This window comes from Marmota monax, unplaced genomic scaffold, assembly GCF_021218885.2.
Source record: "Marmota monax isolate L192 unplaced genomic scaffold, Marmota_monax_Labrador192_F-V1.1 WCK01_AAM20220418_F8-fsc00293, whole genome shotgun sequence".
Taxonomy (NCBI): domain Eukaryota; kingdom Metazoa; phylum Chordata; class Mammalia; order Rodentia; family Sciuridae; genus Marmota; species Marmota monax.
The window spans coordinates 86115-112022 of NW_026694586.1; the positions used below are offsets into that span (position 1 = coordinate 86115).

Consider the following 25908-nt stretch of genomic DNA (forward strand, 5'->3'; position numbering starts at 1 on the left):
AAATTGAGCTGAATCTGAATATACACAGGTCAACTTGACAGGAGCAAAATATACATAATCAAGGCCCTGACTTGCTGCTCAGCCAGAAACAAGACTCACAGACCTGAGGAAGGCCACACCATCACAAGAAGTGAAGTGACATAGGACACATTCAGCATAGGATGATGACTACTCCCTGGGAACACTTAGGAAGTCTGCCACAAGCTTTAGGAACAGAAATCAACTAGTCTTCAGGGTTAAAGTCAGGCAAACTCCCTCAGCACACAGCAAGAGTCAAGGACCAACATGAGGAGCTGACATACCCTGACATTTCCTCCTATCATACAGTTCCACCAGGGCAGGAGACTGTCCTGTGCATCCCAAAACCATCTTCCAAAGAAAAAGGAACAGCAATAAGAAATCTGAGCATTCCTGAAAACATCTACCATCTACCTGAGAACATCTCTTGGCCCTCATAGATTTAATTAACCCTCCAAAGAAGGCAACTGAGTCTACCAGAGCCCGGATTCTGGAGGTAATTTTATAGTTGGTAGACAAAGTCACACCTAACACTGCCTCCTGAAGGATGCTTGACAACACTGAAGACACGGATGAACATGGATGAACTTGGCTGGTTCATTCCATTTGTCTCATCTGGTAACTTAGGCTCTGCGTAGAATATAGAGGCTCTGAAGCTAGAGAAGGAGCAGGAAAGAACCAGAGCAGCATCCCTTCCATGTGATGACTACAGGGCTGATTCAGAGCTTTTCATCACACATGCTACCATTTTGCATTGCATAGAAACTGACTAAATAAAGCTATGTACTTCCAAGACAGGGCTCTGTGCACCAGTACATGGACATATTTAAAACACCCATTTTACCTTTGACCTGTCCACAGCACTTCACACCCATGGTGCATCTGCAAGGTTTTGTGTGTGTGTGTGTGTTTTTTAATTTTTTTCAGGAAAACAATGGTAGTTTAAAAACAGAACATCTCTTGGCCCTCATAGATTTAATTTTTTTTAGAAAGACCAAATAAACAGAATTAAGCATCTGATGTGGAAAGGCAAAAACTTCTCTGTATAAAAAAACTAGGTTCTGTGAAAAAAATGTGAGGGAAAGATTTGCATTGAATATTTAGCAACATTCTGATTTATATCAGGAGTTGACATACTTTCAGATAGTTTTAATTATTATCTACTCTTTTAAGTTTTTTAAAACATTCTTCGATTAAAAGCCAATTAATTTTATATCATATACTACTGGGGAAACAGGAGAACTCAAATAGTCAAGTCCCATATTATAAGAAGCTATTTAGTATCTTCAGGACAAATCTAAACATTTTCCTCAATCTAATCATTTTTATTTTCTTACTTATCTTCCTGATGTCCATAATAGTAGGTATACTACTAAATGTATGGAAGTGAGAAATAAGTATCTTAATGTTAACAAGAGTTTCTAAAATGCACAGCAATGAACAATATTGGAAGTATTAGGCAAATATTTTCCTGGCTCCATCAATAGATGAGCACAGTGTATTTCTGTGGAAACATGCCCAATGGCTCAGCACTAGTAAGGTTGAGAATTAAAAGGAAAAAGGAACAAGTCAGTCAGTTCCATTTGTCTCCATCTACTTTTGTTGTGCAATAAATGATACCACATTCTCACTGCCACTTTGAGTTTCAATCAAAGCAGTTGACAATTTCCAGTCTCCAATGGGGTCTCCCATGCAGGTGGCCACTTTCAGCTTTAGAGTCCACAATTTCAGCATCTGAGTTATGAGCAGAGCAGTCCTTTCCTGGAAAGGAACATTTATGTAAGCATTTGCAGGGAGCAGAAAAGAGAAAACCTCAATATGCTTCTTCCTAGTTAATTTCAACCACCTCTACCAAGATCACGGCTCTGGTCTCAAGCCTGCACCTACAGCCTCCATGACTGACAGGATGAGAAGGTAACACTGAGGTTGGAAGGCAGCAGCATTTGGAATCGCAGAGACCCTAGAGACTCTGCACAAGCAAAATGTGAAATGAAAGGCTCATGTGGCTACTTTTGGAGATAGTTTTCCGGGTGCTTATTATTTATTTTTAACTTCTGGATAAATTTGGAGTACAAAGTTTCTTAGGAGTTTTTTGAGAAGGAAAAAGTGAAAATTAATATTATATTTAGAATGCAGATTTCAGCAATCTGCTTTTACATGAGACATATTAACTCTTAATTTTAGTTTAATTTTGATGGCAATGAAGTGAACAATCAAATCCATTTTTTAAATAAATTTATATCCATATCCAATGACATTAATTTTCTTAATTAGGTATAAGTTTTATTTCTTAAAATCTATCAATTTTAAAAACTTTAGGGCAGGCATTTTGAGTTATTAACTTTTCAACAGTTTATGTTTCTTGGTATAAAAAGCTAAAGAATATTATGTCAGGGTCACTCAGTTAAATGTATACCTGGAACCCATGCTCAGGCTTTAAATGGGAATTCCAGAAGAATTACTATGAGCAGAGATTTTAAAACTAACCTCTAAAAAATGGTATATATACACAATGGAATATTACTCAGCCATAAACAAGAATAAAATTATGGCATTTTCCAGTAAATGGATGGAACTGGAGACTATCATGCTAAGTGAAATAAGCCAATCCCCTAAAACCAAAGTCTGAATGTTCTTTCTGATATGCAGATGCTAACTCACGATAAGGGGGGAGGAGGGTAGGGAAGAATAGAAGTACTTTGGATTAAACAAGGGTAATGAAGGGAAGAGGGTAGAATGGGAATGGAAAAAAACAGTAGAATGAATCAGATATAACTTTCTTATTTTCATATATGAATACACAATCATTGTAATTCCACATCAGGTACAACCAAAAGAACGGGAAATTGTAGTTCATGTTATGTATAATATGTCAAAATATATTCTATTGTCATGTATAACTAAAAATAGCAAATAAAAAGTAAATAAACTCTTAAGAATATTTAATTCTTTGTTGAATGATAATACTAATCCATTACTATCTCTACAATAATTTGCTCTGCCAGTAGGAAACTCATAAAAATCACTGACTCAAGTGTGGCCACAGGATGATTGGCCATGATGCTCAGCCCTTTGGGAGCTGCCTCTCTGCTGTGATCCCTAGAAACACCTGAACCTGCCCAGACTTCTCTACTCAGCCTTCTCAGTACTGTTCATAAGATCCCTTTCCATTATTTGTCACAAAAGTGTTGCTAAGAAATACTTTATTACATATTTTCATAAGTCAATAGAAAACAACATGAATACATAAATAAATAAAATGCACAAGAAAAACAGAAAACACACAAAGATAATCCTTCAGAGGAAATATTGATATATTGAGCTTTGTAAATCACACTTCAGGAATGAGTATGAAGTCTGGTAGCAATATCAAGGAATATTTATTGAAACACATTACATGCAATCAGAATAGCAACCATAAACACTAAACCTCGTTGGCTGATTGCTACTCTCAAACAAAAAAATTAATTTAAATATCCAATAAAAGTAGTCTGAATATATAAGATGAATTTTGTACTATCATTTCATAATTCTGAGCTGTTAACTTTTTAAATAAAATATAATGGAATTAACTGGATCCTAAACTTGGAGATTTATCCCTCTGTATGTTTATAACCTTCACAGTATCCACAGCAGTGGAGCCTAAATCATAACAGGTTTGTGTCTCTGCAGATCAGAAACACAACATGCAAGCCCACTGAGCTTCTTTAAAATAATTAAATTGAGTGTTTATTTGGTTATTATAATCCTTGAAACCACTGAAAAGTTTAGATGCTAACCTGATATTAGAGTAACCGCCAGGCCAAAAATGGTAATTTGATAATATAAACGGGTGAAATCTGGTTGCAATGAAAATATATTTTTACTGTCATGCTAGAAAATATTTGAAATCTAATGTTCAGGCTACAGAATGATTCTCCACGGTTAAAAAAAAAATGAGGGGCTGGGATTGTGGTTCAGTGGTAGAGCACTTGCCTAGCACATGTGAAGCACTGTGTTCAATCCTCAGCACCACATAAAGATAAATAAATACAGGTATTGTGTCCATATACTACTAAAACTATATTTTTTAAAAATGCGAGTGAACAATCATGGGCATGGTCTCCAACCCTCACTCTCTGGGTTTTCCTCTTGTATCAACTCTTTCCTATCAATGTATCTGATAACTAAGTACCATGCTTCATTTTTAAGGGATAAAGAAACTCAAGCTATACTTAAAACCCAGATCTTGAAATATTACTTATAAGGAGCAAATACTCAACTCTAAGTCTACATCACCAAGATTTACAAGGTTGTACTTACAGAGGGCAGAGCTCATTTTAAGCTGTACTTCCTGAATTAATTAGCTCACTCTCACAGAAAAATCACTCTACCTCTTTAGAAGGTTGTAGAGCACTTAACTTTTTATTGTATTCACTGATTTAATCCTCTGAACTACTCTTCATGCAACAGAAAAGGTAATTTACTCAATGACATTGGAGATTCTATTCTTATGATAGAATAAGACATCTCCAAAAAGCAAGCCTGCTGCTTCCTTCACACTGCACAGGAAGAAAATCCCTACTATCAGCAGAGCCTACCCCTGGCCTTCTCCCATGTGATGTCCCAGGATAGTGGTCATTGCCCATCAGCAGCCCTGGTACCTGTTGACTTCCCCCAGTGACTCTAACATGGGCTCATTTACTTATTTATATATTTGAGTTTTTCATCATCAGCTTACTAGATGAGTAACTTTATATAGCCTGTTCTAAAACTAAAAAGAAATCATTGGAAATAATGAGTAGCCCCAGTAATTCCCTTCTGATTAATTTCCTTTATGAGCACTTACTGGCAACCAATAAGGAAGAAAACTATTAAAACAAAAAATAGATTCATAATTTATTTATAATTTATAAATTTATAATAAAAAGAAAGCAAATAGAAAATAACATGAAAAAATCCAATTTCTTCAAATTCGATAAAATGCAAATATTAATTTTTGAGCTACAAGAATGGAAAATAACTAAGGATGAAAGCTCTCTCTGAGGAAGGAGCAAAGACAGCAGCCGACTCACCATCTCTCCGATTTAGACTTGCAAAGCCAGGGCCATGGCTACTGGACAGCTCTGAGGAGCTACTGAAGGATACTCGCGGCAAGGCAGAGGCCAGTGGAGCATCACAGTTGTCTGCAGAAAAAACAATACATGCAGGTTATCACATTGGGAGAAGATGTCCTTTCTCCTCTTCTTTCCCTCTCTCCTTTCTTTTTTTCTTAAGAGGCTAGAACTTGCACCAGTCTTGGTCATAAGTGCATTAGCCTATATTTAACAACAGGCTGATAAGGAAAATAAAACCCCTAGTTTCAGCCTTTGTCATTGTCCATGGTGTAACTATTCTCAACAAGGCCAATTCAAAGCCCTTAGTGTGAAGTTATTGAACCTGGGGTTGGGAAGGCTTGCATACACAAGCCACATAGCATTTCCACCATGAACACAGAAGGCATGTAAACAGCCTGAAGAGCAGGGGTCATAGCAAGACACCACAAAAAAGGCAGTAAGGGGTAAGTTCTGATAATTGATTACCTGTATTTTAATATGATGATTGGCTTATTTTTCACATTTACATAATTTAATTTTAAATAATGATGACATTTTAAAACTGGCTTGCAAAATTCATGAAAAATTAATGGTTGGTTCTTGCCAACTACTGAAAATTGGTACCAGCACATGACTCAATGGGGACATATTAGAAGAATTTCCTTTAAAATCAGGAAGAAGACTCATAGACAACACTGCTTCTGTTATCATTATACTGAAGTCCTATCAGTAAACAGAAGAAAATTTTAAAAAGAAAAGCATATAAACTGGAAAGAAGAAAAAGCAACTATCAGCACTTTCCAATGATGTGACTCCATGGTAGATAAATCCAAAAAAGGTTGTTTAGTTATTAGTTCAATATTCAAAAACTAATGCTCTATCTAAACACTAGCCATATTACAAAAAAAAATAGGAAAAAATAAGAGAGAATATCAAATGGTAACAAAATATACTGATTTCTAAGAATGCATCCTACAAAATGATGCAAGTGTTTATGGGGATCATTATAAACACTGTGTTGAAAAACAGGAAAAAAAAAGCCTACATAAATGCAGTCTACAAGAACCACAAGCAGGAAAGCTCCATATTTTTAAGGTATCATTTTCCCTAACTTGAGCTAAAGCTTCATTAGAAGCCCAATCAAAAGCCCATGAGGTTGTTCATAGGACTTACTTGAAGGAGTGCCCCACATGGCTCAGGGTTCTTAACATAGGGAACAGACACCATTTAGGGGTTCTGCAAACATTAGTAGAAAACAATTACACCTTTATTTTCACTAATCTCTAACTAAACTAAACATTTGCTTCAATCATGGAAGTAGACAAACAGGCCACACAAGTTCAACATGTCCTGTTCATTTGTCACCAACATTAATTACAGATATTTTTATAGCAATCACTGTGTGGTTGGAAACTGTTTGCATCTCTCATCTCTTCAAAATATCAGTAGTTATTAAGCTCACCACCAGATTTTGTTATTTTACATGCTAATTAATAATCAAGAATTCCTATCATATTAAAATTTCTAGCACACTCATTACTGCACTTCAATAATTGCTTTTCTCTGTAATGCCAGTTGCAAATGTTCAGCATTTACAAGCATTACTCAGAGAAGGTACTCATAGGCTTCAGCAAACAGCAGAATAGATTTGTTCATGGCACAAAAAAAAAATGGTTAAGAAGTCCCAAAGTGGTTGGGATGTTATTGGAGCATTATGTTAATGGGGCATTATAGGCATTTCAAAGAATTCTGGAAGGTTATAGGCAGGCTTTGCTACCTGGAGTGTTATCATTGCAATTTCTCTAGTATAACAAGTTCAGCAGTCCAGCCAGAGTCATTCCTACTGTATACAAAGTAGTCCCTCCAGTAGAAGTCATACTATGGTTGGGGGCAAGTAAGGATTAATCCATGAACTGCTTAATATGAGAGGCCTGCTCCCTTCCCCAGCAGGCCTTCCTTTATGATGTCCTTTGACAGTCATGGCCCATGGCTCCCCTTTCAGTTCTCTCAGCTCAGGTTTCTTCTGCCCCTCCCCCCCACCATCCTTTGCTTATTGAGGACCAAGCAGATTCTAGAAGCAGATCACACAGGGCACAGGAGGGGAACATGTCCCTGTTAGTTGTCTGATCTTGGGATATACCTCAGCCTCAGTCTCAGCTTTCACATCTGTACAATGGAGACAATAAGATCACACAACTAACAGGGTTGCTGTAAGGATGAAAAGCATTTGCGTTGTTTCTTTTCTTTTTTTAATTTGTTTTAATTAGTAACACATGACAGTACAATGATCTTGACATATCATACATTTGAATCAGATGGGATGTTTATTTTCTTTATGGTGAAACAAGTCATCACATATTAAGACTGTACAAATGATCCTGTGAGGACAGTTTCCTCAGGTAGTGAGTGCTTATAATTTTATGTAGCGTTAAACAGAAGTTTAATTTTCACACTAGAAGTAACTGCTTATTGGATGTCACCCCAACATAGTTTTCAATATTATAAGGGAACCTGATGGCTTTAGCTCTTGGCCAGAGATAACCACTCAGAGGCTACTTTCTAGCTGCTTCCCTTAAAAGGACCATTTAAAGCTTGCTCAGGAGCTTCAGGTGACCCCCTCTCAGTCACAGTGTGACTTCCTTGGAACTACTGCCTGGTTACTTCAATCCACCAGTGAAAGTTCCCCTGGGGTACCTGTCTGGATCACACCCTCAGCCAATAAATGTACTGGCCCATAGGTACCCCCTCTTCCTCCCTGCTGTGCTATGTATTGGCCCATAGGTACCCCCTGTTCCTCTCTGCTATGCTATGTATTGGCTCATAGGTACCCACTCTTTCTCTCAGTGTATGGCCTCCAGGTGTATTGTACACTCCCCCTAAGGAGTCTGTAAGTCCTACAAAGACTTCAACTTTCACATAGTGATTTAGTCTTTGAAGCTGTGCCTGGAATCTGAGCCCTCATGGCGAGGCCTCCAGAAGGGCCCCATGCAATTGGGTTTCTCTCTGGGCCTGCAGGTTGCTGAGGCCAGCAGACACCAGCTGAGTTGATAGAGATATTCCAGGAGTTCTTTCATAACAAGAGGGGGAGCATTCACAGGGCCAAACCACACATTCATTCATTTATTCATTTCCCAAAATAAGCATACAAGGCTTAGTATTAAAAAGAAAAAAGAAAAGGCTAAGCCCAGCAGTGCATGCCTATTATCCCAGCAATTTGGCAGGCTGAGGCAGGAGGATCATGAGTTCAAAGCCAGCCTCAGCAACTTAGCAACTCTGTCTCTAAATAAAAAATTTAAAAAGGGGATAGGGATGTGGCTCAGTGATAAAGTGCCCCTGGGTTCAATCCCTAGTACCGATGATGATGATGATGATGATGATGATACATTTTAAAAAGTAGTAGTAGTAGTAGTAATAACTTTTACAGTATAGTCCTTTTTTGGGAAGAACAATTTGATACTTTTAAAAAAATGATCATTTTCTTTATAATCCTAACTGTGAGGCCTTAGAATCAGCTGTTCCAATTGATTCCTGAGGTCACCTCTGAAATCATGTGGTCAAAACAAGTTGCCCACCTCCTGTGAGGCCCTGGGACAGGAGCATCTCTGTACCTGTGCACTGGTTCCTGAACTCCTGCATCTTCCAGCAAAGTTACATCCCCACAAGATGAGGTCTCAGATACCCCCAGAGATCTCCACTCATTGCTATTTTCAATATGAAATGTTCTTGTTTTATATTAAGCATCCTGGAGCAAAAGTCGGTAGGATCAGACGTCATTTTGTTTCTCTGCCATCATTATAAAATATGCAGTTTCACTAACTGAATATTATTCTTATCAATAATTTGAAATAATGTCTTAAGAACAACTAAATCTTGAAATGCTTCAAAGCTACAAGAATTATTCATAGAAATTTTTTAAGTGATGAGATGATAAACAATTGTGAAGAAAAACTATCACCTAGGAGAAAAAAAAAGCTGAGTATAAGCATATAAGAATGAACATAAGATAAAAGAAAATACTGTATTTATGCCAAAACAAATTTATTTCTCTGTATAATAGACACTCAAAAAACATGAGAATGATTCTAAAAAATTATCTCAACTTTAAAATTTAGTTATTCTTTCATAGGTAGAAACATACTTAAGGTTGTGTTTTTTAGAGAAGCTGAAGGATTGGGCTGGAGGTACAGGTTAGTGGTAGAATGCTTGCTCAGCATGAGCAAGGCCTTGGGTTCCATCCCTAACAACAACAACAACAAAATACACACACACACACACACACACATAGTTGTGATGTTGTTTTATAGAAAAACCAAACCAAACACATCACAAATGTTCACAGTTGACACTGATTCAGATCAGATTGTTAGGGTTATCCTACCAGACATTCTGATGATGCAACAATCATATTTAAGAAACTCTTAAACCATATTGTAAAGCTATTTTAATCAAGAACCTGTTGTTTGTCATACCATAAAACCATTTTAGACCAAGGTACTAAAATAATACTTCAGCTTCCAATTTTAAAATTTACACACACACACACATACACACACACATATATTCTTATGATTTGAATTAGAGATATCCTACAGAAAGCTCATGTAACAAAGAAGGAATTTCCAAAGATGAAATGATTAGACGATGAAAGTCATAACCTAATCAGTAGATTAATCCATTTGAAAGACTAATAATTTAAATAGATTATTGGATGGTAATTCTAAGTAGGTGGGGTACCTCTAAAGGAAGCAGATCACTAGGGAAAGCCCTTGGGAAATATATTTTGTCTCTTACTCCTCCCTCTCTGTCTGCTTCTCCTCTAATGTGAGGTGAACAACTTTCCTCTGCCAAATCCTTCCACCATAATGTTCTGCCTCACCTCAGGCCTAGAGTAATGGACTAGGTTGACGATGCACTGAATGTCTGAAATTATGAGCCCAAAATAAACTTTTCCTCTTCTAACTTGTTCTTGTCAGGTCTTTTGATCACAGCAGCACACAGCTGACTAAGACACACACATATAAAATTATGTATATTTATTTTTCCTCAGGTAATTTTAGAAATTTGGCACTTCCAACAATTGGGGAATACATAATTGACTTGCTCCTCCCAATCTAAATGAAACAGTTTTCCAGTTTTTTCTTTCTAAAACTACCTAATCTATTCTTCCTCTCAAATGAAAAACAACTCTAGGCTTCTTTGGTTAAAAACAACCCCTCAATAATACATTAGCTCTTATGTTCTTCAGCACTTTCCAAATTCTATTTATACACAATTGTATATAAATGATATCTTTTTTTTAATGGATTATCTTCTGAACTAGATTAAATAGTCTTCAAAGGAAAATATGTATTTTATTCCTCAACACATCACAATGGAACCTATTCCCTGGACTGTAAAAGACAATGCATATAAACTCCCCTGGAGGTGGACTTTGATCCTACTTGGTCCTTCCACTTGGACTGCCTGAATGTCAGGAGGTGCCAATGCTCAAGACCAACACCCACACAATGGCTCCCCTCTGTCTCTGAACCTGGGACAATGTCTGATTCAAAAGAACCTGTCAATATCTGGTGATCATTCCTCTATCCATAAGAGTGAGATCTGGAACTTTTCTTTGGATCCAGGATCCCCCATTCCTAGTGTCTGGTAACACATTAAGGCCTCTAAGAATTGTGCACATCAGGGTCCACTTACTCACCCTTCCCAAGTTTGTACTCACCCTTCCCAGGTTGTACTCACCCCACAGAGCTGGCCCTTAATCCATTCCATCCTCATGAAGATTCCCATAATGTCTTTGCTACCTTGTATCCTACTTCTTACCAAGTATACTGGGTCACTGGCCCATTCTACCTGAAGCAGACCAGACACCCCCACCCAGAAGACCCTTACCATAATTGTTCTTATTAACAGACTATCAGCAAATATTTCTGCAAAAAAAACTAAATGTGGGTTAGGACTTCCTATTTTTGTGAGGACTAAATTGCTCTGTCTTATAAAAGCTGCAGACTTGATGATGTTACTACTGCTTTTGTGGTAAAACCTCTGACTAATATTAAAAAATGGAACAAAAAGCACTTGTCTTGTACACCTTCAGTCCCCTTCTCCCACTAGGTATAAAGTTCAAAGAATTTCCAGACTCGAAGTCCAGAGAAATTTTAGGCGATAGCCTCTCTGGACCCTGCAGCCAATAAACCTACTTCCTGAAAATTCCTTGGCTGTCCAGCCTCTTCTGTCCCACATCACAACCCCAAAAATATATGCAGCAGAGAGCATTCATATAGCCGCTAAAACCCACAGTGCATACAAACTCAGAAACTTGGCATGGAAAATCCATGGATGGCCCTCGCATAATTCTCCAACCACACCTCATTCCCATCCATCTGTGCCCTCACTTGCCTCTGAACATATTCCACAATGGTCCCATTTTGTTGTCCCTGTCAGCAGCCACCCTACCTGGGTATATGTCTGGCACCATTTTGCATCATATGAGCTTCAACTCTACCATACTGCTTGACTCCACAACCCTGAAAGCCCAGCCCAATATGAAAATGGGGGAGGAGAACAGGGATGATTTGATATCTTGTCTGGTTCAACCACTTATGAATTCTCATAAAATAATATGGTTCTATCTTTGACAGAACAAAGAAAGGGCACATTGGCTAATTTATTTATTTTACACATACAAAGGGACTATGTCTGGCCATTAGCAACATCCTAATTTAAGCTCTTTTGTTTTTACTTCTGAACTCTTTTTTCTTATTATAGCAATATATTCATCTGTTATTTCATGGGTCTGCTTTATGGCCATGGCATTAACTCAGAGATGTGTGGTAGATCAATCTGTTGCCTGTAAACTTATTCCTCAGTGTAATTCACTTGTAAATGTAATTCTAAGGGTCATATTACAAGAAAAAAATTCCATTGAGTTTAAGGTTGTAATACAGCAAATTAGTACCCATGAATTTGAACTATTATTAAACTATATTTGGTATGAACTAAAAACAATAATTATTCTTATAATTAAATGATACCTTAGGTTCCTTACAATGAAGTGGATTCATGCCAATATTGTTTCCTTTTTTAGTTCACAGTATTTGTGAAAAGCCTTACATAATTTTTAGAAAAATAACTGAATTATAAAGGTAGTTGTCTTCCAATATTAAAATTCTAATGGCAGAAGACATTTAACTGGGCAGGTACTTGCTAATAAAAAGAGCCTCCTGTGTAATACCTGGTTTTGAATTTCCAGAAAACCTGGGAGAAATACACAAAATCTGTTTTTTTAAAAAGGCTTCCTCTTTATGTACAAGCCTCTTAATTCAGTTAAAAATGAAGGCTCTGATTTAGACCACTTTATAGAGAAAAGACATGAAAACTTCACTTAAACCAGCTAATGTTGTTTTGGGGTTATTTTTCCAGCTGTATGTCTAAGAGCCTATTGGGCCCAGCAACAGAAAAAAATCAAGCCTATTGCTTCATGGTTCTAAAATTGTACAAAATCGTATGATTCTAAAGAACCTTTAGGGAACTAAAGCTCTGGATGGAGAATTGTTCCTAGTTCTCACTGACTAATCTGCTTGGTACCCTAAAAAGAAAATGATTTGGACCTGCTAGAAAGCCAAACTTTTTTTTTTTTTTGTACTAGGGATGAACCCAGAGGTGCTTAACCAGGAGCCACATCCCCAACCTTTTTTATTTCTTTTGAGAAAGGGTCTCATTAAGTTGCTTAGGGCCTCATGAAGTTGCTGAGGCTGGCCTTGGAACTTGTGATCCTCCTGCCTCAGCCCCTGAGTTGCTAGGATTACAGGTGTATGCCTCCATGTCCAGCTAGAAAGTCATTTTTTTTTTTCCTTTTTGGTACTGGGGATAGAACCTTGTGCACTCAAGGCAAACACTCTACCAACTGAACTATATCCCAGCCCTAGAAAGCCAACATCATCCCAGTTATTCTTAACTGACCACTGAAAAAACATGCATTTGGCAAAAGAAACTGATTCTAAATCATCAGGATGGTTCTAAACTCATAACCCTTAAATAAATTGTCACATCTATCTTAAAGACTCAGCACATTTTTGTAAATGTGTAAATAAATACTGTAAAGAACCAGTATTTATCTTTACTTCCTTAGCTTTTATCATACTGCCTGGCACACAGTAGGCATTTGATAAATGTTTCCTGAATTAAACTGACCACAAGTTGGAAAGCTCTTATACAACTTTCTAAAATCTTCATATCTGTTATATTTCCACCCAGACATATATTGAGCTAAAAATATTTAAAGAACCAATTCATCAGCCCAACTTGATGCTCCACACCTGTAATTCCAGTGACTCAGTAGGCTGAGGCAGGAGGCTCACAAGTTCTGAGGCCAGCCTCAGCAAATTAATGAAGCCCTCAACAACGTAGCAAGATCCTGTTTCAAAAAATGAAAAGGGCTGGGGATGTGACTCAGTGATTATGTACCCCTGGGTTCAATCTCCAGTATCAAAAAAGAATAAAAAAAGAACCAATTCATAATAAGAGGAGAACCATGGGAGGTCTAAATTTTCCAGGTGGGTATTAAGTGGGTAAATGACAGCAGAAGTCGAGAGAACAGACTGAGGAAAGGGCTTCTCTCTGGCTACCAGGAGAGATTGCCCCATGCAGCACTCATTTCCAAACACACTCCTGGCCCTATTTAAATAAACATGTAAGTAAAATTCAACAACCCACCATACTGAGGAATAGTTTTCAGAAGTAATCCACAAATTGAACATTTAGGGAATTTTCACATTATGAGAAAGTAATATCTCCAGATTTGTCAAAATTGCATCATTCTATGGAGTAAAATTCATAGAAACAGGTAGAGCTGTAATTTCTCAGACACACACAGTCAAGGAGCCCTTTTCCATACACCTTTTCCATCTCTTCAGGTCAGAATTCAAGAGACCTTCTGGGTGGGAAGGTCCTAAGGCTGCCCTTGCTCAATCTCTCCCAGGGCCCTCTGGCTTGTCTAGCACTTTCATTGATCTGGAAACCTTGTATGTAAAGCAACAGTTCTCAAACTTGGAAATAAATATAAATCCCCTGGGGCATTTTAAAAACTAACAATTCCTCACCTCCTCAATTGAAATTCTGATTTCCTAACTGAAGCTTAATCTGAACCCTATCAAACCAGAGCACTTAGGATACAGTGTATGGTGTTTTTGCACTTGAGGCAGTCAGACTATGAACTCCAAAGAAGGAAATGCACAGATTCAGGTCAACAGCCCCCACATCTCTGCAGTGATGAATTCCTGGAGTGTGTAGAGGTGTGCCCTACAATGCATTTGCACAGGGGTAGTCCTGGCATCTACAGTGTGCTCTGTGGTTGAGGGTGACATCACCACTGGACAGCTGGGGAGTGTAAAGACAATGTAAAATCCCAAAGCCCAATCAAGCCAGTGCTTGAGAAGTCACACTGGAATGTTAGGCTGTTGACTCATATTAGTAATGATCTTGCTCTTAATGCTCAGTTTCAAAAGATTTTAACTATCCATAGCTTGCTAGCAAGAGAACTGCCTTGCTATGTAACTCTTAAATATTAATATTTAACCAACTCTTAAATATCATTTCAACGGGTGAAATCTATTATTTTAAAATCAAATGGTTTGTGACTTTTGTAGAATTCTATAAAATTCTCAAATTCTTTCCTCAAATTATTAAAATAATCACAAAGCAATCAAATATATAATTTTAATTTTTGTCCATACATTTGTTTACATTAATTACTTTTTTGAGTGAATAAAGAACTTACTTTGTAACTTTATACAAAATATTTACATCTTGAGTAAAAACATTTTCACCATGGAAAACAGAAGACAAAATTACTAATTAGCTCTCTATTATATTGTTGTAGAATAATCAAAAACTTGCTGCACAATTTTTTAAACCCTAGGAATAATATGAAAGTTCAGACAATCACTTGTATTTAGAAAAAAAAAGTTTCTTCTGAAAATCCCAATGACTTTAAAAACTTACAAAAATTTAATAACTGTGCTATTACATTGGATCCATAAATATACATATGTTGTGTTTTCAGGACAAAACTTGGGCTGCAAGAGAATATTTTTCACTGTCTTAGAAAAAAACAATTTGGTAATTTGAATATTTGCAATTTGAGAATAATTTAAAGAAACATTAAAAATTTCCAAAGCTAGCAGGTCACAGTGGCACACACCTGTAATCCCAGCGGCTCAGGAGGCTGAGATAGGAGGATCAGGAGTTCAAAGCAAGCCTCAGCAAAAAGTGAGGTACTAAACAACTCAGTGAGATCCTGTATCTAAATAAAATACAAAAAATAAGGCTGGGGATATGGCTCAGCAGTCGAGTGCCCCTGAGTTCATTCCCCTGTACCTCTCCTCAAAATTCCAAAGCTAAAGAGCAATTTATGATAAAATAGGAAAGCAGAATGAAATGCCATTGCAAAGACAATCAATGGTGAGATTCCAAAAGCTTTCCTGACTACAATATATATTCTATTGATATACACTATTATATATACTGTATATGTTCTTTTTGCTTGTTTTTCCCTCACTCCCTCCTTCCTTCTTTTTTTTTTTTTTTTTAGAAAGAAAACCAGGGATAGTTGGCTGCAAAATCTCAGCAAGCCCCTGGAGAACTGGCTCCCCTCTCAGGAGCTGAGCCTGGGCGGGGCTGGGCCTGGGCATCCTCTGATTTCTCAGGAGATATTTGGTTTTCCTGGGGGCTGTCTTGGTGGCCACTCTCTTCAAAGGAAGGAAAAGCAGAATCTGAGGCTGTGGTATGCTTTTAGGTCACCTGCCTATAGCAAGTAAAATCAATCCATACCAAGTAAAAGTATTTATAAAAACAAATCTCCATAAAATACCCCTTGTCCCCATTAAGTCAGGGACAGACTTTTTATTTATTTATTTTTATTTTTGCTGGGCTTTGAAGCAAGGGCCTCATGCATGATAGGCAAGTAGTTTACCACTGAGCTACATCCTCAGCCTCATGGGGAGGGGAATTCTTTTCCAACAAAAGGTACAGTAATTTCTTTGAAGTGTTCAAGGAATGAATAAAAAATAGACAGAAAAAAAGGAGCATTCTTATTTTATATTACAAAATCTAGAGTCAGGTGACACTGAAAGCTTTAACACATCTAATTCATTAGGGAATCTTTTCTGGTTTAATTCATTAGTCACTGAGTATAATTATATTAAAGCATTGATCTTTAAGGTAACATTTACCTAAAATTATTTGTATTTAAATATTAGCAACTCATTAAAAAACTTGAGTCTATGTCTAAAAAATTTCCATTAAATAATAATTTCCTTTAATTGTTCATGTTTATTAAAAAGTATAGCCCACTATTGTTCCAATAGTGGAAGCACTCATGTTTAAGGAGCATATGTTTATGTGTATGTATATATACCAAATAAACATTAAATTAAATTAATACTGAATAATGCAATACATTCTCAGATTTTAGTTCTTTAGATACATTTATAAAAATAAATTATCTGTTTTATGTTTTCATCACATGGTGCAACTAAACATTTCTTAAGAAAATTTACCTAGAAAGGGTGTTTGTTTTTTTGTTTCTCAAACATTTACTATGCTGTTCTTTAACATTTATATCAAAAAATTTGAATGTTTTAACTCAGTAACAAGTAGATTTTTAAAATTCAGGTCTGGGGTATAACTCAGTGGGCAAATGAATGGGATAGGCCCTGGGTTTAGCACAACACTGAAAAAAAAAATTCACAGGATATATTTAGTGACCCTGCAAGAGAGTAATATATCCCACCCCAAACACATTCCTTTGGCCTATTTCAAATTGGATATTCAGAAAAACTCCAGGCTCTGTGATCACAGGGATGACTCTGAAAGGTGGTTCTTTTGTAAAAGAAAAGTATCCATCTACATTAGTAAATAGCAGAGGTGCACAATGGTTTTTCCATTTTGTCCCCCACCTCCTTTCTGCCTAGGAAGGCTCTAAACACAGCAGGAAGAAATTGGGATTCTAATATCTTACCCAGATAAACCCCATCTGCATCACAAAACACCCTTGCTGGCTGTGGGATGCCCACCTTACATAAAGGGGTGTATACTATTGTGATTTCTGTTAAGCAGTGATCCCTCCTCCCCCACCCCACTGTGGTTTTCTCTTTTTGCACCTTAATCAATTTGTACGTTTTTTCTTCAATTTTAAAATCTGTCAGGGTATACCAGCAATAATGTCCCTTTGTCTGAGTAACACTTTTCTTTTATAAATCCAAATCTAAATCTACACCCTATAAGCATTACTAAAGCAGAAAATTTAAAATTAGTGTATAAATATTGACAAATCTGCTAACCTCAAGAGACTGCCAGTTTTTTTATGGAAAAATGTATGATTTTTTTTTTAACTTGGTGTTTCATTCCATTTTTTAAAATATTAGAATTAATCAAATATTTAAATTGCTCACAGAAAAAAAAAAGTGTTTACCAGCAATAGTAATTGTTGAAACTTCTTAAATACACTGGTAGGACTGGAAGAAACATAATTAAATACACTAATAGAAGCATAAATTAAATATACCCCATGGATCCACCCAGGGATCACCTAGCCACCATAGATAAGCCTCCCTGGGGTCAGGCCCCATAGAAAGTAGATTATGGGCCAGGAATGGTGGTGCAGAACTGTAATCCCAGCAGCTCTGGGAGGCTGGGCCTCAGCAACTCTGCCTCAAAACTAAAAAACAAAAAGAAAAAGAAAAATGACCAGGGATGTCCCTCAGTGGTTAAGCACTCCTGGGTTCAATCTGTAGTTACCTACCACCAATTTAAAAATGAAAGAAAAAAGTAGACTGGGAAACCCTCACATGCTTGATGATCTCATCCACCCATTCTACACCATGCACATAATTTCTGGGTTTAGGGGAAGATATCCATATATAGAACAGTGAATGAACCAACAAGCACTCATTGAAACAAAACATGATTTTTTTCCTAAATAGGAAACAAGTCTCATTATTAACAGCATGCAAAATATCACACTTATTTTCTACTGAGCATTCTTCTCTTTCTCACACAAAACCAAATCTCATTTTTTTAACAAATGTTTAAGATTAAAATCCACTGTGTTCCCAAAGAACATAAATAAGAACATCCTCCTCCTTATCTTCCCCACATAATGATCTCAGTCCCTATTTATATAACAACTGAGATTTTTCAGATAACTGTTAAATATCTACTAATTTAGACCTTATCAAATTTTACTATGTTTTATTAATTTGCTTTGCCTACTATGGATTAGAGTTTTTTTCACTACATTTTCTTTGGATTGTCTCTTCTTTGTGAAACACATCCTTCCTTTTTTTTCCACTAAGTTTATGGGTAGTGAGTAGGTAGTATGTATTTCTGAATAATATCTTATTGGGATAGAAGAAATAAAAGGTAGAAAGAAGACAAAGGAAGAAAAGTGAGACTACTTTAAACTCAAAGCCTTGTGATACATTTCCTCATACCTTCACTCTCTGGGTCAGTTTTCCTCCCAGGCCTGTTACTTCCCAAGCCAGATTTTTTTCCCCAGAACTGTCACTCCAAAGTTTCTAAGAAATCTACACATCTCAGGGTTCCTGAAAATTCACTCACTTATGAAACGTGCCTTTTAGAATAGATTAAGCAAAGGGAGATTCAATATTTTAAGAAATTCATAAATTTCAAATGTTATATATTGATCAGATAGAGGAGACAATATAAAGATCCTAAGACAGCCACACCTCACATACCTTCCCATGCCACCCCATGCAAAGACAAGAGCCTGAGTCCCCAAAAGGTGCATCTCACTCCCTTGACAGCTGCATTCTCCCTGAAATATGGATTCGTTGCTTTCCTGAAAAATCTCTGCTCCTCCCTCTCTTTGACATGTTTTGAAATTCTTTTCTGCAAAGTTTGTCAAGGACCCAGTCATCCTGAGTTAAGGTCCCCCTTTTCAGGATCTCCTCAGACTCCCTTCAGTGACATTATGGTTTTTTTTTTTTTTATTTTGGTTTTCATTACTGTGGTGCAGGGGATCAAACCCAAGGCTTTATGCATGCCAGGTAAGTGATCTTACTACTGAGCCAAGCCCCCAGCTCATGGGGTCTTAATAAATTACGAAGTTCTCTTCCCTTACTATGTACTGTTTCTGCATTTCTTTTTGCTTCTGGTATCATTGCTCTGCTAAAGGCAAACTAGTTCTCATTCTTCCACAGCAAATAGATTTATATCACTATCTTTGGTGGTTTAAAATGTGACCTTGATGTTTCTAGGTGTGCTTTTGTTGTTGGGTTGTTTTGTTTTTTTATTTTATCTTTTATCAGCTTCATGAAGTTTCTCTATGATTTTAATGTTACTAATTCTCTGAAATTTATGGAACTGACTTTATGGACAAGGATAGATGTAAATATTTCATAAGTAAATGAGGCTACATAATATTTATCAATTGTTATATATATCAAACTGGGAAACAGTTTAAACAGTTTATTAAAATCTTCTGTATTCTTATCCTTTCTTTTTAATTGTTTCCTACATGTCCATTTTAACCAGTTATTTTCTTTTCTTTTTTGTTTTTGATACTGGGAATTAAACCCAAAGGTGCTTAACTACACTGAGCCACATTCCCAGTCCTTTTTGTATTTTATTTGGAGACAGGGTCTCAAAGAGTTGCTTAGGGCCTTACTAAGTTGTTGAGGCTGGCTTTGAACTCTTGATCCTCCTGCCTCAGCCTCCTAAACCGCTGGGATTACAGGTGTGCACCTCCTCACTCAGCTTAACCAGTTATTTTCATACACACACACACACACACACACACACACACACTTCTATTCAGTGATCTTCCTTGAAATTTTATGCTGATTCTGCCTAACAGTTAAAGCATAAAAATAAACAAATTTCACCTCCCTTCACCAATAATGTAAGAACCATGAATGCTTTAATTCTGACTATCTTTCTACATTTATTTCCAGTTGTTCAGTTCGATTTGTCTTCTTTCCTTTAATTCCACCAACTGCACACAGATGTTGTACCTTTACTATTGTTTCCACTTTGCAATTAGACTTTCAGGAGCATCATTTGTGTAACAGCTGTTGGATTCTAACTACTCACACCTGCCCCTATAATGGCTTCCTTTCCTGCCCCACCCCCATCCATTAGCACTTCCTTAGTGATGGGTTGGTGGTCTTGCATCCTCTGAAGTCTTAAAAGATTTTACTTTTCTGCAAATGACTATGTCCCCACCACTCTTGAAAGCTAAGTCTATAATCCTTGGTGTTTATTCCCTCCTAGAACTCTGAGAGCTCATGGGTCTCAATGTTGTTAGTTATTCCTACCCCTGGCTGCTTTCTACAACTTCTACTTCTGGTATTGGATGATTCCCATATGGTGGTGTTGGTGGTGTGCACTATTTTATTTTTATTCCTACACATTTCAAAGTCTTCCTGACTCACAAGGTCGGTGACCTTCTTGAATTAGGAGAATTCCCATAGATCATCTGTTAAGTCTTTCCTCCTCCTGCAGAACCCAGGACACATGCATGGATCTTGTCACTCTTCACTCTGTCCTTTAATCCATTTTTCATATTTTCCTTTTCTTTGTCTCTCTGTGTATGCCAGTTATTTATTTCAGATCTGTCTTCCAATTGGCTGAGTCTTTATCCACCTATGTCTAATCTGCTGTTTCAGAATTCACTGAATTCCTTATTTCAATAATTCACTTTTTCATGTCTACATACTCTTCTTTTTCAACTCTGCTTGATCGTTTTCATGTAAAGATTGTTTCTTTATATGAAGGAAACTGAAAGAAATAAGTTACTTATTCTGTTCTTTTTTTCCTTTCTTCTATTTCTATAGACATTTGGCATTCTAAATCTATTTCCAACAACTACATTCATTTTGATCTCATCCTGTAGTTTGTTATTTCTGTGGGCCCTCCTGTGAAGTAGTTTGTTTTCTTATGCATTTAATGCATATGTTTCTATTGTGAGCACTGGTGGCCAGGCACCACATGTTCTTTAGAAGACTTTAGAAATACCAGTCAGATAACAAGCAGTCCATGTGTCCAGGGCCTATTCAAAGGAGCATATTTAAGGATCTGTTATGCATCACTTAATGCAGGGACACATTCTGAGAGACATTAGGTGATTTCAACATTGTGTAAACATCATAGAGTGCATTTACACAAACCTAGTTTGCTTAGACCACCGCACACCTAAGCCATATGGTATATATAGGCCATTGCTCCTAGGATGCACACATATACAGCATGTTACTGTACTGAATATGTAGTCAATTTTAACACAATAATTGTTTATCTAAACAGAAAAAGTACAGTAAAATAGTGCACAGTAGCAATATTTCAGTTCAAATAAAATCTTTTGGGACCAGCATATATGCTCATCACCAATCAAAACATCATTATGGGCACATGACTGTACTAATTTCTTCAGGTACTCGGTAAGAAGTGCTATCAGCAGACTTCCACAAAAAGAAATGTAGCTCCATTTTCAAAAAGTTTACATTCAACATGAGGGGCAGACACACAACCAACCATCTGCCATATGAACTTTTTAATAACAGATGCTTAACTAATTAGCTACAGAATTGGTGCATTTTGATTTATTGACAAGGTGATTCAGGTGAGCACCTGGTCAAGGTTCAAATTACAAATCAGTTTCTGGCCCCACTTCTGAGCAGTTAAAAGCCCAAACCCTCTAGTCACAATCATGGGGTAAGAACACACAACACAGCTGAGACAAGGAAAGCCAGATCTTGGGATTTTACTAGATATTTTAGGAGAGAGAATCAGTCACATTTTTACTTCCTCAGCAAATATATACTGAGAACTAACAATCTTCCTGAACCCAACAAGATTCCACCTGATCTCCCTGTAGTGACGGCAGTGATTCCCTCCACAGCATTCTCCACCCAAGATCTCCTCGGGACACACAGGTGCGCAGGCACATAGCAGAATCCCCAAGATGGATCCCACTAGTTAACTGAATCTGAACTCAGAACCCAGCCTGAAAACCATTTGCTGACTGTTAGGTGGCACACTGGACCTGAAAATTCCTGAAAGGGCCACAGCTAAACTTGGTAGCCTTCACCTGGACACTGTGTCACTGCCCCCTAATGAATGGTCTCTAAAGTTCTCAGTTTTTTACTGTTTTATTTGTGCTGCTTGGACTAACCAATGAGCTATGAGCCTCCCCTTTTATCTTGAATTCTCCCCTAGTGAATTTCTGTTGACAATAGTGATAATTTTACCACTTTGCCTATCAATTCACCACTCCTAGAAATACTGTATTCAATTTAACTTTAACAAGTTCTCAGGCTGCCAAGGATTTTAGGTGTCAACAAATGACTGTAAGTCTGAGTCCTGCAGGCAGCAGGTGATCACTGCAGGACTCCAACCAGTGATTCCATGGCTTGCTCACAAGTCAGAGAAATTTTCTTGTGACTTGAGCACACCAAGTAATGGGACATTACAAAGAATATTTAAACCTCAGCCAGAGTTCCAGGAATCATCCAGGGCTATGGAAATTGAGATAGAGTCCACTGTCCACCAGCCCCAAGAATCACATGGCATTGCTATTTCCTTCTACAGAGAATATAACCACTAAGTCAGATGATGGAACCACAAGCAACACATACCAAAAAAAAAGCTACATCCTAAAAAAATTAAGCAAGTTTCATAAATTTATCTACTATCATAATATTCTCCCAAAAGAAATACAAAAATGTTGTTTGTTACTCAAAAACTAAACTATCCAAGTTTCTATTCATGAGTTAGATATAAATGACACTGATGCTGCCTCCATGCACATCTTATATGCACAAGCATATCTTATCCTAAAGAGTAAACAGGTAGAATTTAATGAAAGCTACAGCACAGATAAGAGATAATATACATTTTTTCCCACTTTGTGATTTACAATCTTGGAGTAAATTTTTTATTGCTGTGCTATTAATGAGCATATAATAAGTATGTAGTTTCTAATTTTAAGCTAATTAAAATGCTAAATGTTTTTGTGAACTGCACTGCTATAATCATTGATATTCATTCACATAACACTACAGTACACTGATTTAGTTCAAGTTGCAGAATCAGCCCAAGGCTCATCAACAGATGAATGAATGAATACAGTATGGTATACATACACAACGGAGTTTTACTCAGTCATAAAGAAGAATGAAATAATGTCATTTGTTAGTTAATGGCTGAAACGGAGAACACTGTGTTAAATGAAATAAACCAAACTCAGAAAGTCAAGGGTAAAATATTCTCTCTCATATATAGAAGCTAGAGAGGGGGTAAAAAAGGAATAAAAATGAGATCTCATGAAAACAGAAGGGAGACCAATAGGGTAGAGGAAAGAATTGGAGAGGGAGAGAGCAAAAGAGGGCATGGGGAAGTCCCGGGGAACAGAGTCTAACAAATTAATTATGTCCCTCTGTGAATAAATCACCATGAATCTCACTCATATGTACAATTATGATGCACTAATTTAAAATAATAATAATGAGAAAACAGTAGAATACAGTAAGTGGATGGGGGAGGGAGGAAAGGAGTAGAAAATATTGGGAGTGATACTGATCAAATTATGATATGTGCATATATAAATATGGCATAAGGAATTCCACTATTATAGTTATAATACACCAATACAAATAGTAACAATTTTTTAAAGTCAAATGTTTTATGCTTCTATTAGTATTCATTCTAATATGTTGAAAATATCCATTATTTGGAACCTAATAATATTTTTATCTCTTTTCCAGCCAGCTCCCTATTCCCTTATTGAAGATTAAAAGTTCTAATGGACAAGAAAGACAGTATAAAAGGACAACTGAACTAAGCACTGTGAGGATCACACAATGATATGCAATGCCTACATCAGACCACTGCTTTCAAAGAGTTAAAAACACTTAAGCAAAGTGTTTGACTCTTAAGCAAATAGAGAAAGGTTTGTAAGCTCATTAATGAATGATCTAGGGAAGAGCATTTTGAGAAACTGAACATTTACAGGCATTTTTTAGAGGATGAGAGAAAGAGATTGGTAGATTACATAAAAAGTAATTATTATCCTAGGACACTAATATCTTTATAGTTATCTTTCATACCTGAAACAATGCACTCATCAATTTAGCAGGTAACATCTCAGTGTCTCAATTATAATCAAATAGTAAACAAGTAAGGCAGCTGTGGGAGCATTCTCCTAGATAATTAAGCAATCATAGACACCTATTAAACAATGCCCTTGTAGAAGACTGAGAGGTCACCCTAAAACACTCTTTGACAGTATTTACAGTGATACAGAATTTTTCTTAGCATGATTTAAAAGAAAAATTAAAGCATATGCTTTAGAATTCAAACTAGGAAAAATACATATCTATATTTTAAAGAAACATATTATATTTGGTTTTATGCCTTTCAGAAATATGCAGAAATGTATAATGCAGCTTTTAAGAAGTTATTCAATACCAACAGCAGAGGCCTAAGGCAATTGGCTTATCAGTGGGTCCCAGAGGCAGGTAGAAATAGGTAAAATTTAGAAGACACACTAAAAAACTTTTTGTGTTGAAATAACCCTTCAAAACTTCTAGAAAAATTAGTGAGGGGGAATATCCTAAAGTTCATTTCATCTTTGTTATTTAGAAACCTGAGGCTACAGCTAAACCCTGGATCAATTACTACCAAATTGTTTAAGCCATTTTACACTTTTATATTCAAACTCTGTTTTTGATTTAAAGGGGAAAATTCACCATAACATTTACTCATTCAAGGAGAGTTTTCTGTCCTTTATTAGGTATTTTGGAGTGATTTGCTCTCCTAATGAGGTTAATAACATTTATTCTCCATTATTTCTACGCCCACAAGTCATACTATCAGAATGGGATCCCTAAGGAATTATCAAATGACTTTTTCTAGACTCTGTGAACCTTTAAAGCCACAAGCCATTTAAATATAATCTTGACATTTGAAGAACCATCAACAGATTGACCTTATTATCTAAAATGTCTGTGGCAATATAAATTTATTTTTTAACATTAATTTGAATACTAAATACAACAAAATAAAAAGAGGGTGATACATGAAAGCTAGTGTTGATATTTACAGAGTCAGCCAGAGAGCCACAGGGAGCTGAGCTTAGAAACACATTCACTGCAGGCAGGTGTACTGCCCCTCCCCAAGAGCACCTGCACTTGTGACTCCTTAGCAAGAATGCTCAGTGTCAGAGGAGGCACCCTCTTGGGTTCCAGGAAATGCAATACCAATGAAAAACAAAGAAAGAGTAAAACAACTAACAATGTCAGTATCACACAATTAAAACTAAGGAAACAGGAAAGGCAGCAAAGCCCTCTGCTCCTCTCATGGCAATGGTTTCTGAAGCCACATTTCCTCCAAGTAATAGTGACCTCCAGTGACTTACTTTTTAATTGTACTTCAGTGACTGTGGGTGGAATTATCTGACAATTTGTTTCTACAAACAATTAATTAGTCTGGTTATTTTTAAATCTCTTAGCAAAATGACAAAGCTTTCTTGCAGGACCTTAATGATTGGGTTTTATGTAAATGCCCCATTTTAATTAATTCATGGAGGTGGTTACACAAAGCTAAGTTAAAATTGTGTCTGAAACGCAGGTTGGCATTTGCATGTTCATTTGTTGCAGGGACTCACATACACTATGGCCTTAAATGAATGGTGGAGGGGTAACTTTGCAATGCTTTTCCCTTCAGGCTAAACTTTCCCATGATGACAAAGCTAAATCTGGATACATGGCAGCAAGGTCAATTCTGAACATGTCTACCA

General features: G+C 36.7%; 1 protein-coding gene across 1 annotated transcript in view; it reads right to left on the reverse strand.

Moving 5' to 3' along the window:
• The window catches only part of Cntnap3c (contactin associated protein family member 3C), a gene marked incomplete at its 3' end in the record, with an annotated part of 109051 nt that overhangs the window by 81865 nt on the left and 1278 nt on the right, over window positions 1-25908 (reverse strand). Inside the window, exon 2 of the mRNA XM_046421455.2 lies at window positions 5073-5183. Within this exon, the coding sequence (XP_046277411.1) occupies window positions 5073-5183 (111 nt within the window). The remainder of the gene's footprint in view (window positions 1-5072; window positions 5184-25908) is intronic.